The sequence below is a fragment of the Falco cherrug genome, chromosome 4 (genome assembly GCF_023634085.1).
Source record: "Falco cherrug isolate bFalChe1 chromosome 4, bFalChe1.pri, whole genome shotgun sequence".
Taxonomy (NCBI): Eukaryota; Metazoa; Chordata; class Aves; order Falconiformes; family Falconidae; genus Falco; species Falco cherrug.
The window spans coordinates 51,398,968-51,412,594 of record NC_073700.1 but is presented as its reverse complement, the minus strand read 5'-3'; the positions used below and the strand labels follow the sequence as shown (position 1 = coordinate 51,412,594).

The following is a 13,627-nucleotide window of genomic DNA, read 5'->3' as shown; positions in this document are numbered from 1 at the left end:
GAAACTGAATTGTTCTTGTAATGAGCTCTTGGCATTTGATTCCTCTGAGATGACACACTGCAGCCTGTGAAGCCCAGAGTATGTGGCACTGTGCTGGAAGTCAGCCTGGCTTTTGGGCCTGGCTCAGCCATGCAGCTTCTATGTGACTGTGGGCACCTTGTATCCCTTTTCCAGGCTTTTCTTTCTATGTTACTGGAATGGAGCTTCCCATAAAGGGACCAAACAAGCAGTTTGTTTGGGATTTTTCATTTGTAGTTCTCTTTGCCTGGAGTTCAGAGATATTTGAAGTAGATATGCTCCTGATGGAGGAGAGAGTTTGTTCTGTACTGTCTCACTTAACTGGTTATCTTTGCTTTTCAGAAAGTCACTCTGCACATAAAATGGCCTAAGAATGTGGAAGTGGAAGGCTATGGGACCAAGAAGATTGATGCTGAGAGGCAGGCAGCAGCTGCAGCATGTCAGCTTTTCAAGGTGAGCTTATGCTGCTCCTTAGCTTGAAGAAACAAGCCTTTGAGTGTGCCAGCCTTGTCTGTTTTGGTGGTGTGATTTCTGACTTTTATCTCTCTCTTTGCCTGCTCACTTTCTTAGTTGGCCTGTCTGTTAATCAAGAGTAGAGGGCGAAGCCTTGAGCTGTCTGAATCCATCTGAACATAAAAGTCCACTTGCTTCAGCCAGGCAGGGACTCACTACATTCTTTGAGTTCTGGTCTTTGTGCTTTATGTCCTAGACCTTAATCAGCTTCTATCTTAGTCTTGGTGTCTGTGGCAAGTCGAGCTTCCCTCAGGTGTATTTGCTGCCACAGTTCACTAACTCGCGCTTCTGTCAGTCTACCTGTGTGTATTTTGTAAGTGCAGATCCTTCAGGGGCTTTTCTTTCCTCTTCCTGTAAGCCATAATGTGGCAATTACGTGTTCTGTTTACAGACTATGTTCTGTCTTACGAGCCACTTACTTACGGCTGGACATGGTTGCTATCTGTGCACAGCCAGTGTCAGACAAGTACAGTACGGTTACAAAGGTCACTCTTTAAGGTAACGGTGTTCCATAGCTGCTATCTGAGGATGAGATGCAGTTTTGTCTTCAGCTCTGCCACTGACTGTTGTCTGCAACCTTGAGCAAGTGAGTTTGCTCTTTGCTTTTGGAGCTTCCCTTTCATCTGTGGAGTAGGAACAATGATATCTTCCTGCTAAGGAAAAAGATGCTGTGGATGGTCTAACAAGAAGAGAGCTTCTTGATTTGGTTGTAGACAGAGAAAGCTACATTAAGAAGTGACTAGCCTTCAGAAGTTAAGAATTGCAGCATGAAAACTGGCAGTTTCTTCAGCTGCCCCCTGTGCTTAGGCTAGCTTTTTTAATCCTGTGATTAGCAAGACTGGTTTCACTGACTGATTTCGTTCCACGCGAAACATGGTTAGTGCTCATTCAGGTAACATCCACTGGAAATATGTGCTTATTTTATCCTCGCTAGTCAGTGTGCAATGAAAGCATTGTTTCTTGCTTCCTTTGAGAGCCTGGAAATTTTCAAAGGAAAAAAATTCCTATCTATGCTTATGATATATTTTTCCCCAGATTTTGGAAATGACTAAACTGTACTTTAGAACTTAAAAAAAACCCAAATCTGAAACCACAGATTCAGCATACAAAGCGTTAACGCTGGTGCTTTTCCAGTTAAACCTATAACCTAATGGAAGGCCCTCATGATGAGAAGCCTTGTGCAGTCATAGCTATAGAAATAGCTACTGATACTGCTTTAAATAAACAGTCATCACTTCAAGAAAAGTAGTAGTATCTAATTGATGTAGAGAGTGTGAATGTAGTGACTTTGAGTACAATAGCTAGCAAAGTGAACTCTTGCTGTCTTAGGTGCTCCTCAGCACAATATAATACAGCCTTGTCTAATATGGGGCCATTGGGAGGCCTAGAGATGTAACTTCTAACTTATTGCAGCGGTCTGGTAAGATGTAGCATGTGTTGCACTGTAGATATGTCTGGAGATTCATGTGAGGTGAGGTTCTAAATGTAGGTGGTAGGCCAGCAGTAATTAGGAACTCTTCTGTTGCAAAAAATGCTGGGTTAGGGAGGTCTTGGTACTGCTTATGCGAATAACTGTTCTTGTGAAATGAAAGGAAGGAGAAGAATCATTCCCTGAATTCTCATCTTGTGTTATCCCAGATTATAATTGTTTAGACTAGCCTTTCTAAAAAGATAAATTTCATGCTCTGAGGTGGGTTTCAAAACTTCAGATGCTAAATATAGTTAGTAGTTTGTAAAATAGCAATAAATCTTGACGCACCCTTTCTAACAAGCTATGTGATGCTAAGCAGTTGTGCTTTGGGAAGTATGTTTAGTGAACAGATTCCCTTTCTTAAGAAAAACGGCAGAAGGAAAGCTTTAAGTTTCTGAAAGTTCTTTTTCTTTCTGTCTTGTTTTGTGGGATACGAAGAAATTGCTCCTGTATGTGTCTCCTTTGCCAGATGTATTTTGGTTTTCTGCAGTAACCCAGATCTGCCTCTTTACTGCAGCTAACAAGGGGTTTTTCTCTTGTAGGGCTGGGGTTTGCTGGGGCCGAGAAATGAGCTCTTTGATGCTGCAAAGTACCGGCTTCTTGCTGACCAGCTTGGCTGTCCTGACGAGAGGTGGTGCTCAGAGGGCAAGTGGCGCTCCAAGTCCGGACCTTCTCTCGCTGACTTGTCAACCTGCTGGCGACGGATGGAGCCAGATGATTCCATCCAGCCCATGGAACAGGGCAGGATGCCTAAAGCAATGAGGAGAGAAGAGCTGGAGGAAGGGGAGCTAGAGGAAGGGGAACTGGAGGAAGGAGAGCTGGAAGAAGAAGCAATCGATGTTTCTGATTATCTACCTATGGCACATCAGGATGCTCGAACCCCAGGCAGAGATGCCAGGTACGTCTGCCCTGATAGCTGCTAATCCAGGGCAGTAACGGAGAGACTTTTCTTTGTAGCTGATCACAGAATCCTAGAATGGTTTGGGTTGGAAGGGCCCTTAAAGACCCCCCAGTCCCACCCCTGCCATGCGCAGGGCCCCCTTCCCCCAGCCCCGGTGGCTCCCAGCCCCGTCCAGCCTGGCCTTGGGCACTGCCAGGGCTGGGGCACCCACAGCTGCTCTGGGCAGCCCGTGCCGGCGCCTCGCCGCCCTCACAGGGAAGGATTTCTCCCTCAGCTCTGATCTCCATCTGCCCTCTCTCAGCGCAAAGCCGTTCCCCCTTGTCCTGGCGCTGCAGGCCCTTGGGAAAAGCCCCTCCCCAGCTTCCTCGCCGGCCCCTTTGGGTGCTGGAAGGTGCTCCAGGGTCTCCAGGAGCCTTCCCTTCTCCGGGCTGAACAGCCCCAGCGCTCCCAGCCCGGCTGCGCAGCAGAGGGGCTCCAGCCCTCTGGCCATCTCCGTGGCCTCCTCTGGCCCCGCTCCAACAGGTCTGTGCCCTCCTTATGCTGGGGGCCTCGGAGCTGGAGGCGGCGCTGCAGGGGGGTCTCGGCAGAGCGGGGCAGAGGGGCAGAGCCCCCTCCCTCGCCCCGCCAGCCATGCTGATGATGCACCCCTGCAGTTCCTCGCAGCTGAGCTGCAGCTTCCCGCGGTGCTGGTGTGGCCTGCAGGTGGGCCAAACAGTGACTACTGTACCGTTCTTTATGCGAGCAATGGTGGGGCATCCTGGTCTTTTACCTGGCTGTCATCACAAGAGAATGCATAGGCGTCTTCTCTGGAGTCTTGCCCTTTGGATAGACTGCTACCTACTTGTTACCTGCCTTTCTTATTATTCTGTGCCTAAAGAGATTTCCATTCCCAGAAGTTGTGCGTGTGCACTTTGACCTTTCTTGACCACCCTAATTTTTGAAGGCAGTATTAAATCTGCTTCTCTTCATCATCCTAGTTGCTTGCTTGACTTTGTATTTTATGGGCACAAATCTTGGATTTTTAGTAGTCAACAGGAGTAAGATCTGTAAGATCCTGATGGTGATGGTTGTTTTTAGGGATGTTCTTTGCGTTTGGAATTACTTATTTACTAAATCTGTTAAAATCTGTTGATGCTACCTGGTTTGCAGTGTTAGTGTAAAGCTCTGATGGCTTTCTAGTAGGTGGCTTTACGGTGCTGTGTGATTGTTCCATGACTGACAGATCTTAGTAGCAAGACACTGCTTGACTTTTCAGATGACCAAAATTATTTGTGCCTTTAACTACCGAGTTTCAGACCTCAGTAGCAGACCTGAATTGAGGTAGGTCTGAGCACAAAGTGGATATTTGCATATCAAACTGTTCTGATCTTCCATCTAGCCGAGGAGGGAGTTCCATTGAAATGACAGATGACAACACTGCCATCCGTGCCCTGACACAGTTCCCACTTCCAAAAAATCTCCTGGCCCAAGTGATTCAGATTGCAACCTCTTCTTCCACAGTCAAGGTAAGATGCTGTTTGACTCCTGCCAGGGACAAAGCTGAAAGACTCCAACTGGAATCACTTTGAATGTTTTTTTGGGGCAGTTGAGAACTGGGGAGAGAAGGGAAATTAAAACTAGGCCTAGAAAAATCAGCCTGAAGAGCATGGAAAAGGCTTTGTGGTGAGAATTGGGGAAATGTCTTAACAGAAGCATGAGGAGTATTGTTACTTGAAGCCAGAGCAATACAGGAGCTGCTGTCTGAATGGAGGAGAATATTTTTTGAGGTGATACATTTGCATTTCCCCATACATCTGCAACAAACACAAGTTTGTGTTAGTTGGAGCAATGTGCAATTTCTGCACTGACGGAATCTTTCCACAACTCAGTTCTTGTCAGTATCTGGTGATCCTCCTCCTTGGTGCGTGTCACCCACCGCCTTTCCAGTCCTCATGTGCTTAGCAAACAGTAGCTGTGCTCCACCCCATAGGCTCTCAGGGACGTTTTCCACACAGCTGTATGCCCTCATTTTTGCTTAGCCAGTGCCTTGTGAGCTGGGGGCGGGCAGAATTCAGTGAAGTTAAACTTGTTCTGGTGCACTGTTAAAAACAAACAAACAGAAACCCCAAAACAAACAAAAAAACCCACCCCAACAACTTAAGCTTTGCTTAGGAATATTGGGCTGTATTTGAAAATGCCTGGGTAGTTATGTAGACTCTTCACACCTCCCCAGAACTGATGTTGTTTCTGCGTCTTTTAGGAATACATGCAGTTCCGTACAGTAGGCACCAAGACCAAGATCTGCAAGCTCACGCTCCGCTGGCCCTGTCCGATGACTTTTGCTGCCAAGGGCCGTCGCAAGGTGGAGGCAGAAAACAAAGCAGCAGCCCTGGCCTGTCAGAAGCTTAAGGTAAATACACGTGGCTCCTACATTCCATGTCTAATGTGTCTGTGAACAGAGCTCCTTGCACCTCACTTGCCATATTTGAGCCTAATGGGGTGATGCCTGAAACTTGCTGATCTTTGACTTCATGCTTAATAAACATTTATTTCCAAACCTTGGGATTTGGTCCAAATTGCTGTTGTACCCATCTAGTGTCTGACCTGTGGAGGCTGTTGTGCTTGTTTTGAACCCTCAACAAAAAGTGATGTGTAGGGATCACCCTGGCAGTGTTTGGCTTGTCCCCATGGCTACCTTGCTGCTGTCTACTAAGACAGACTGTCTTATCGTTCTTGTCCGTGTACTAACCCAGACACATAGCTGCAGTAGTTTCGCTGCAGACTCTAGAGTCAGAAGAGGGGAAGTCCAAGAAAATAAAGTAGGACTTGTTACTGAATTGACACAACATAACAGAACCATAGCAAGAGAGTTAACAGCCCTTGCAAGAGGGTTTTGTCAGATAACTGTGGCTGCTGTTTCTTTGGTGGCTCTGTTTAAGACCTCCTTGTGAGTGGTGTTGTGTTGGGGGCAGGTAGTGGTTGTCTCCAGTGTGTCTGTTTCACGGGAGCTGAGATGGGATCATGTCTTGTTTCTTGCTGTGGCAAAAGCAGGAATGATGGGTTTGGGATATGGGATAAAGAGTTAGTTAGCCTCTCTGAACATGTAGGACCCATGTACTCTATATCCCAGCACTTCGTATGCAGCAGTCTTGTGCCTGATAGTGGTGTTTGCCTCTTCCTCTGCAGAGCCTTGGCTTGGTGGACAAGAACAACAACCCCCTCAGCCATGCTATGTACAACATGACTTCACTCCGGGAGCTTGGTGAGAACCAGAGGAAACCCTGCCACATCAAAGTGCCCGAAGCAACCCTACGCAAGATTGAGAACTATCTGAATCATGTAAGGCTTGCTCAGCGGTCTGAGAATCACCTTTGGCTGATCCCATGTAACTTCAGGAGTTGCATGTGGGTTGAAAGCCTCACATCGAAATGTTGAGGGAATTCATGGCTTAATAGTTTGCCACAAAAACTGATCAGTCTCTGCTGACCTTTGGGTAAGGGGGACCCTCACTGGGCAGTGGACTGTCTCTGTATTCACCTTTGACATTTGTCTGTATTATTTGGCTTTTGAGAAGTTACGGAGTGCAGCTTTGGATTGCTTATAGCCTCCCTATGAATGCTGCCTTGTGCAGGTGTTGGTTCCATTAAACTGTGGTTGTGCCTTGTAGCTTTGCAAGGGTGAGGTGCCGATACCGGCACATTTCCTTTGGGAGTGTCTCCATGCACATTTCCTTTGAGAGTGTGTCTCACAGTATTGTACATCAGCAGCGAGTGCAGCTCCTCAGGCACCTGGTGGTGCTTTCACCCAGGAGATCCCTCTTCCTGGTGGACCAGGGTGAACAGACAGCCACGGGAGCTGAAGCAGGGCCAAGACAGGGTTCCTTAGCAGCATTCACTGTCAGAGCAGGAGTTAGCACTAAGGTAAGATGAGGTTGAGCATAGCTCAGGTACAAATGTGGGTAGCTTGTTGAAGTCACTGAAAATAATGCCTGTGTTTGGAAGTTGGCATGTCGCTGGTGGAGTACTCTTTGGCCTGAACAGTAGAGATCTTGGGCGATCTTTACGGTATTTTACAGATACTGTAAAATAAAGGAAACAACAGTGGATGTCCTAGAAAGCCAAGACTGCACCTCAGACAGCAGCTGCTTCTGAATGACCTGCTGTGAGTGACTGGACTAAGGGCTAGAAAAGTTAGGTAAACGGCAGCATCTTGGAGGAGTCTGGTCTGCCTCCCGTGCTTACACAGACATGAGCTGTCACACCATGTGTAGAAGGGATGGCTTGCGACTGAATAAGGCTGAATCCAAAAGTACTGATTTGTAGCTGAACTTGTAATCCTGCGAACATCTGGGCCAATGCTTTGATTTGTGTTCTAGACAATTCCTGACCTATTACTGCTCCTTTTAGTTCTTCCTGTGGGATGTGTGACTTCTGTTTTTTCTTTTGCCAAGATAAAATACCTCTGGCTTAGCTGAATGCTTATGTTTTGTGCAAGTTACGTGTCTGAGCTTCCTGAGGGAGAGAATGGTGGTGGTGTAACTTGATAGTTTCCAAAAGTTGTCTTTGAGAGGCCGTTGCATCATTTGCATGCAGCGTAGCCACTGACTTGGAAAGCTTAAGTTACTGTTTTGTGCCTGTCACTTCAGGCATCAATGCTAATAGCTCTCTTAAAATAGGGGACACAACGAGGAATATGTAGGGAGCTGCTCGAGTTAATTCGCAATTTAAATAACCTCAATTCAGAACGTGTCTGAGTTACCTAAAATCTGAAGAGACTTTGGCAAAGCTTCGTGGTCACTGCAAAGCCAGTCTGTTCCAGGCACTTGTCTCTTTCTGTTCTTCTCAGGACTGGTACTAATCTTTTTGTCCCTGCCAACTTTCTCCATCTCTCCCAGTATCCAGTGGACATCAGGGAATCCAGGCCCCGGATTGCTGATGACATGATGAACCTGAGCAAGGAATCTGGTGCGATAAGTGATGCAATCACGGGGAAGACATATATACCCATGTTGGAAGCAGAGGAAGTGCGCCTTAGCCAGAATCTCCTTGCCCTCTGGAAGAGGAGAGGATCCTCATGGCAGGAGAGCCACCCACTACCAGTAGATCCTCACAAGGACACCATCCTATCAGCCATCGAGCAGAACCCTGTGGTGGTAATAGCAGGAGATACAGGTTGTGGGAAAACCACGAGGATCCCTCAGCTCCTGCTGGAACACTACATCCTGGAGGGACGTGGCGCCCGCTGCAACGTAGTGATCACCCAGCCGAGGAGGATCAGCGCCATCTCAGTCGCCCAGCGAGTGGCACAAGAGTTGGGTCCCAACATGAGGAAGAATGTGGGCTACCAGGTGCGACTGGAGAGCAAGCCACCTGCCCGGGGAGGAGCCCTGCTCTTCTGCACTGTGGGCATCCTGCTGCGGAAGTTACAGGGGAACCCCAGCCTGGAAGGTGTCAGCCATGTCGTGGTCGATGAGGTCCACGAGCGAGATGTCAACACTGATTTCCTGCTCATCCTGCTGAAAGGCATTCAGAAGCTTAACCCTGACCTGCGCCTGGTCTTAATGAGTGCCACGGGAGACAATCAGCGTTTCTCACATTACTTTGGGGATTGCCCTGTGGTCAAGGTGCCGGGTTTCATGTACCCGGTGAAGGAGTACTACCTGGAGGAGATCTTGGCCAAGCTGGGCCGGCATCGGCACCGGCACTATGAGATCAAGGTGGGTACGCAGTGTGATGGTTAAGCTCTTTCCCGTGGATGAGGTACTGACTTCTGGCATGTCAGCAGGGGAGGTTTGGGCCTGGCACTGGTCCCTCTTTCCTGTGGTTGTTGACAGCTTTAATTCCCCCTCGACCCTTGTGAGGGAAAGTCAGCTCAGTAGAATCCCCAGAGTATTCTGATGAATTTATGGATAAAGATGACTTCAGATATGGGTCTAAGTTAGTTTTGTCCCTCTTTAGCGTGAAGCTTGTTTATGTTTGAGTAAACTAACAGCTCGTTGTACTTGTGCGTGTATATACATAGATGCAGACTTGAGTGTTTGTGTGCTCTGTGCAAGCCTGGTCCCGAGACTAGGGTGGTTCTGGCTTACAGGAGTCTGTTACCTAAGTGCTCCCTGTCCTGCATGACTGAATTCCCTGATCGCTGCTTTTTGCAGCTAGTCATACTGAACCTCTGGAAAATGCCCTCCAGACACGTACTCTTTGCTGTGGGTAATCTTACTTCAGTTGTGGGTCAATGGAGTCACCAAATCGTTGAGGCTGGCTGGGCCCTCTATAGACGTTTTCTAGCCCATCTTGCTGGACTAGGAGCTATCAGCCAATTTCTCCAGCCTGTACAGGTCCCTCCCTATGGCTGAGCAACCACCTGGTGTATCAGCTGCTTCTCCCGGTTTTGTATCATCAGCAAACTCGCTGAGGGTGTCCCATTGCCTTCAGGGCCGTCTAATTGTTCCTGTTGAGCCTGGGATTTTTAGCTGCGCTTTCTGAGCTGGCCTGATAGGTATGTTCCACTTTACTGAGAGATACAAAAGCTGCTGTTCTGTGCATAGTGAGTTTGAAGTCCCAGGTGCATATGGCACAGTTTTGTCCCCAAAAATGTCACGTTAATGTTTATTCCTTGTTAGCTGCTGTTCAATAGAGGTACACAGGTCTCAGTTAGCTTCCAAGTCCAGAGAACGGATAAGGGACTGTATATTCTCACTGCACAGCAGAGGAAACTGGCAGCCGTTGTTACCAGAGTGGGTTCCAGATGGAGCCAAAACCAGACTCCTGGGGTTCCTGGCTCCTAGTCCTGCGCAGGCTGTCCAAGTACAGACGTTTGCGTGCTCCAGAAGATACTCTGGGAGGCTGTGTGTCTTTCTGCTGGCTGCTAGATTGCCGCTCATGTATCTGCATGTGTTGTCCTGTTTTATCCAGCAATCGGATGATGAATGTGTCCTTGATCTTGATCTGATCACAGACCTCGTGCTCCAGATTGATGCCCATGGAGAACCGGGTAGGTTCTGCCTTGCTCCCTTGCTCTTTCCTTTTGCTGGCAGGGTGGAAAGCGAACCCTGCAGAGTCCCAGACCCTTTGTGGAGGAAACATGATGCTGAGCTGACATCTGCAAGGCACCTTGAGTTCCTGTTAACCCGGTTGTCTCATGCCATGTGGCAGGAGCCAATTCTGAGTCTTTGACTAAGACAACAGTTGTCCTCAGTGTCCCAGCCATAGTGTCCTGAGATACAGCTGTTCCTGCGGGGGTGAAGAGCAAGACTTGTCTGTGCTGCAGCATTTACAGCCTTGTGCTGCACAATTTCGTTATTTTTCTGTATTGGAGGCCCAATCTTTGTCTGGGAGGTGGTGTTTTTGTGAAGAAGGCATGACTCTTGGATGACTGCTAAATGTTTTAAGTGTTTCAAAGCTAGCAGGTTTTCACTCTCAAACTACAGGTGGCCTGGTTTCTTTCTGGCTTTAAATCCTTGCCCTAATGAGCTCACAGAAGCAGGTATAGCATAGCAGTATGGAGTCTAGACAGCGTTCCCCTGGGTCTGACTTCCCATAATGGCTGTATCTCATTTGCTCATGACAAGTATGATGCAGGTTTCCTTAGAGATTAGCTGGCAGGGGGCATCCCAGACCAGGGCTCTGCTTTTATTTGGGTTTCTTGGGCTAAAGATTGCTATGGACTTAGGGGAATAACGGGTGTCCCTTCTGTGCAGCAGAAGCAGTTTCTTTGTCTCCAGCTGGGGAAAAGTGTTCGGATTTCTAGGTTGCTTGTTCTTAACTCTTCCTCTGTTTCAGGGGGGATCCTCTGCTTCCTCCCTGGTTGGCAGGAAATCAAAGGAGTGCAGCAGCGTCTGCTAGAGATGCTCGGATCTCAGAACAGCCGGTACCTCGTCTTACCAGGTGAGATGGCAGGGCCAGACCTTTTCTCCACAGAATTCAGGAGAATGGATAGGCCGGTTCACTTGATGAGCTCTTTAGCTGTTGCACTCGGGTACAGAGCAAGCTTGTATGCCCTAACGTACGTACCTGTTGTGTAATCGTGTGTGTTAAGCATGAATAACTCCTCCTAGCAGAGACCATCCAAACCTGTGTGTGATCAGAGAAACTGGCTTCCTGTTTGCCTCCAGCAATTCAGAATTAGGCAAGGAGGAAACTGCTAAATTCTGCACAGCTGTAGCTGCATGCAGAGCCTACACAGAAAAGATCTTCAAGACCTGTTTTGGGGGATGGAGGTGCGCTCTGTAGCTCAGCTTTGATTAGTGAATTTAACATTCTCTATCCCAGGAGGGAAATTTATAACAAAAGTCGGTATTGCTCTGTAAGGCTGTAAGACTGTGGGGGTTGGTTTGTTTGCGGGTTTTTTTGCTTGTTTTTTTAATGGTCCTCCCTATTCAATGCCAAATAAGGCCAGCCAGGAGCACAGCTCAGTTGCTAATAAATGTAGGTGTTCTTTGAAAACTGTGTGTTCTTGTGCTCCCCTGCTGTTCTGTGCAGTTGCTGGGAATCTCTTCACATCGCTGATCTGTACTAGGGCAAACGTGATGTAGAAGAGTTACAGGTCCTTGCTGGTAACTGGTTTTGACCAAGTGAAACTAAATGACAATGAGGATGCCCCATTCCCCTGCCCCACAGACCTTTTCAAAAAGGGGGAGCTGCAGAACTGGACTGTGGGAAGGACTGGGACTCTGCTAGGGGCCCAGGGTTATTCTGGTGGTGCCGTTAGCCTCTCTGGGACGGGAGGTGGTCAGAGCTGCTGCTGATGTTGGGCTATAGGTTGAGGCAACTGAAATGAAGCCTTCCCAGGTGATGTCTGGAAAATTTTTCCTGCGGTCTGGCTGGCAGGAAACTGCTGACAGTATTTACAAGTGGTGTCCCCGTTTCTGGAAGCAGGAGGTGATGGTACAAGAAGGCTGAGAATCTCTGCCCACCTTAGCCTTGTACTGCAAAGTAGCTCAACAGGGCAGGACTGACGCTAGTTTTATTTCCTAGTGCACTCCAACATCCCCATGATGGACCAGCAGAACATCTTCCAGAGGCCTCCACCTGGCGTCAGGAAGATTGTCCTGGCCACCAACATCGCTGAGACCTCCATCACCATCAATGACATTGTCCACGTGGTGGACAGTGGCACACATAAGGAGGAACGCTATGATCTGAAGACCAAGGTACTGATGCTTTCTTGCCTCTAAGTGAATTTGGGAAATACTGGAGCTAATGGATGTTCTCAGAGCAGTGTCTGAGATGCTGTTAATGGGAGGACAGAGCTGCTTCCCTTTTGGCACTTGAGGCACTGGTGCTGTGTCCCTGTTTGGGGACAGAGTGTTTGATATTGCCTTTACCCAAGCTCCCTGCCAGGCTTCCCATTGACTTCTGCTGGGCAGGCAAAAGTCTGGTATCTTCAAAGAAATTTAAGGCAAATCCATCTCTCTGATACGCCATCTAACACCTGTAGCTTTTCCATTTGCTTTCTGCCTTTTTGTATGATTTCATCGTAAACCTCTTTCTAGCCAAAGCAGGGCAGCTTTGACCTGTTACGTACAGCTCCTGTTTGAAGTAATCTTGACCCCAGTGCCTTAGGCTTTGTTACCCAGCTTTTAGAGGGGGAGTACGCTGCTCTCGGGCCGTGTTTCTGGCGGTGCTGGGCCCTGCGAAGGCCCGTGTGCTGACACTTCCATAACAGCGCAAAGGCTGCTCTGCTGCTGTTGCTCTTGGAAGAAGGCATTCTGGCTGCAGGCTGCTGCCCCTTCCTTTCCCTGTGCCAGAACATCTCGCAGGGCCAGGTGACAAGTCACACCTTGGAACAGTTGCAGTTTAAAACCAACCCTTTTATATTTGCCCAGTTTTAACCCAATTTAACTCCCAGTGCCAGGCCCCGTGGCGTCTGTGCTATCAGGCAGCAGGACTGGCATGGGGCAGGTGGGCATGGCACTTGGCTGGCAGCTCCCAGCCGGGCAGCGTGGGGAGCCCTGGTGAGCACCCTGATGTGGAGCCAAGGCTGGTGGCCAGCAGATGGCATCAGGGCCTCAGCCCTGCACCGGGTGGCTCAGGCTGTCACTGCACTGAGGTAGGAGAGGGGGAGAGGCTTCCCTTGCCCTTCAGCAGGATAGCTTGTCAGCTGGCAGGAGTCCGAGGTGTGTGAACTGGGTGGAAAGCTGCATCTAAACAGGACAGAGAGCCCTGAGAGCTTTCATGCCTATCCTTCTTCTCCTAGGTGTCCTGCCTGGAAACAGTTTGGGTGTCCAAGTCAAATGTGGTGCAGAGGCGAGGGCGTGCTGGCCGCTGTCAGTCGGGATTTGCCTATCACCTCTTCCCTCGCAGCCGCCTGGACAAGATGCCAACTTACCAGGTTCCAGAGATCCTACGCACCCCACTGGAGAACCTGGTGGTTCAGGCCAAGATCCACATGCCGGAGAAAACAGTAAGCACAGTGCAAGCCCGTGAGACTGCAGCTGGCTGAGCCAGCGGGGAGCAGCCTGCCCGGTGCCCGTTCCAGAGACATGACATGATTTGACCGCAAACATGAGTAGGAAAAACCCGAGATGCTGATGGCTTTATTTCTTGCTTTCTTAAATGCGGTGCTCTCTAGGCAAAGTTAAGACCAGGAAATGTACAGATTGCTTAGATTACAGAGCACGTCTAAAAGGCACTGCAAGAATGGAGAGGGCTGAGCTCATATCCCTGTAGGCAAAGAAAGAGGGAACAGTGTTGCAGTCTGGGGCCCTGGGGCAGGGCAGTGGGCTCCCGAGGGCTCTCCCACAC

General features: G+C 48.8%; 1 protein-coding gene across 6 annotated transcripts in view; it reads left to right on the top strand.

Annotated features, from left to right (window-relative positions):
* The window catches only part of DHX30 (DExH-box helicase 30), a 34,145-nt gene that overhangs the window by 17,025 nt on the left and 3,493 nt on the right, over window positions 1-13,627 (top strand). For all 6 annotated transcript variants that reach the window (XM_055706820.1, XM_055706821.1, XM_014282529.3 and 3 more), the window contains 10 exons: window positions 361-471; window positions 2,545-2,900; window positions 4,282-4,408; window positions 5,143-5,292; window positions 6,069-6,221; window positions 7,777-8,598; window positions 9,797-9,875; window positions 10,664-10,768; window positions 11,858-12,033; window positions 13,080-13,286. In XM_055706820.1, coding sequence (XP_055562795.1) covers window positions 361-471; window positions 2,545-2,900; window positions 4,282-4,408; window positions 5,143-5,292; window positions 6,069-6,221; window positions 7,777-8,598; window positions 9,797-9,875; window positions 10,664-10,768; window positions 11,858-12,033; window positions 13,080-13,286 — 2,286 coding nt within the window. The remainder of the gene's footprint in view (window positions 1-360; window positions 472-2,544; window positions 2,901-4,281; window positions 4,409-5,142; window positions 5,293-6,068; window positions 6,222-7,776; window positions 8,599-9,796; window positions 9,876-10,663; window positions 10,769-11,857; window positions 12,034-13,079; window positions 13,287-13,627) is intronic.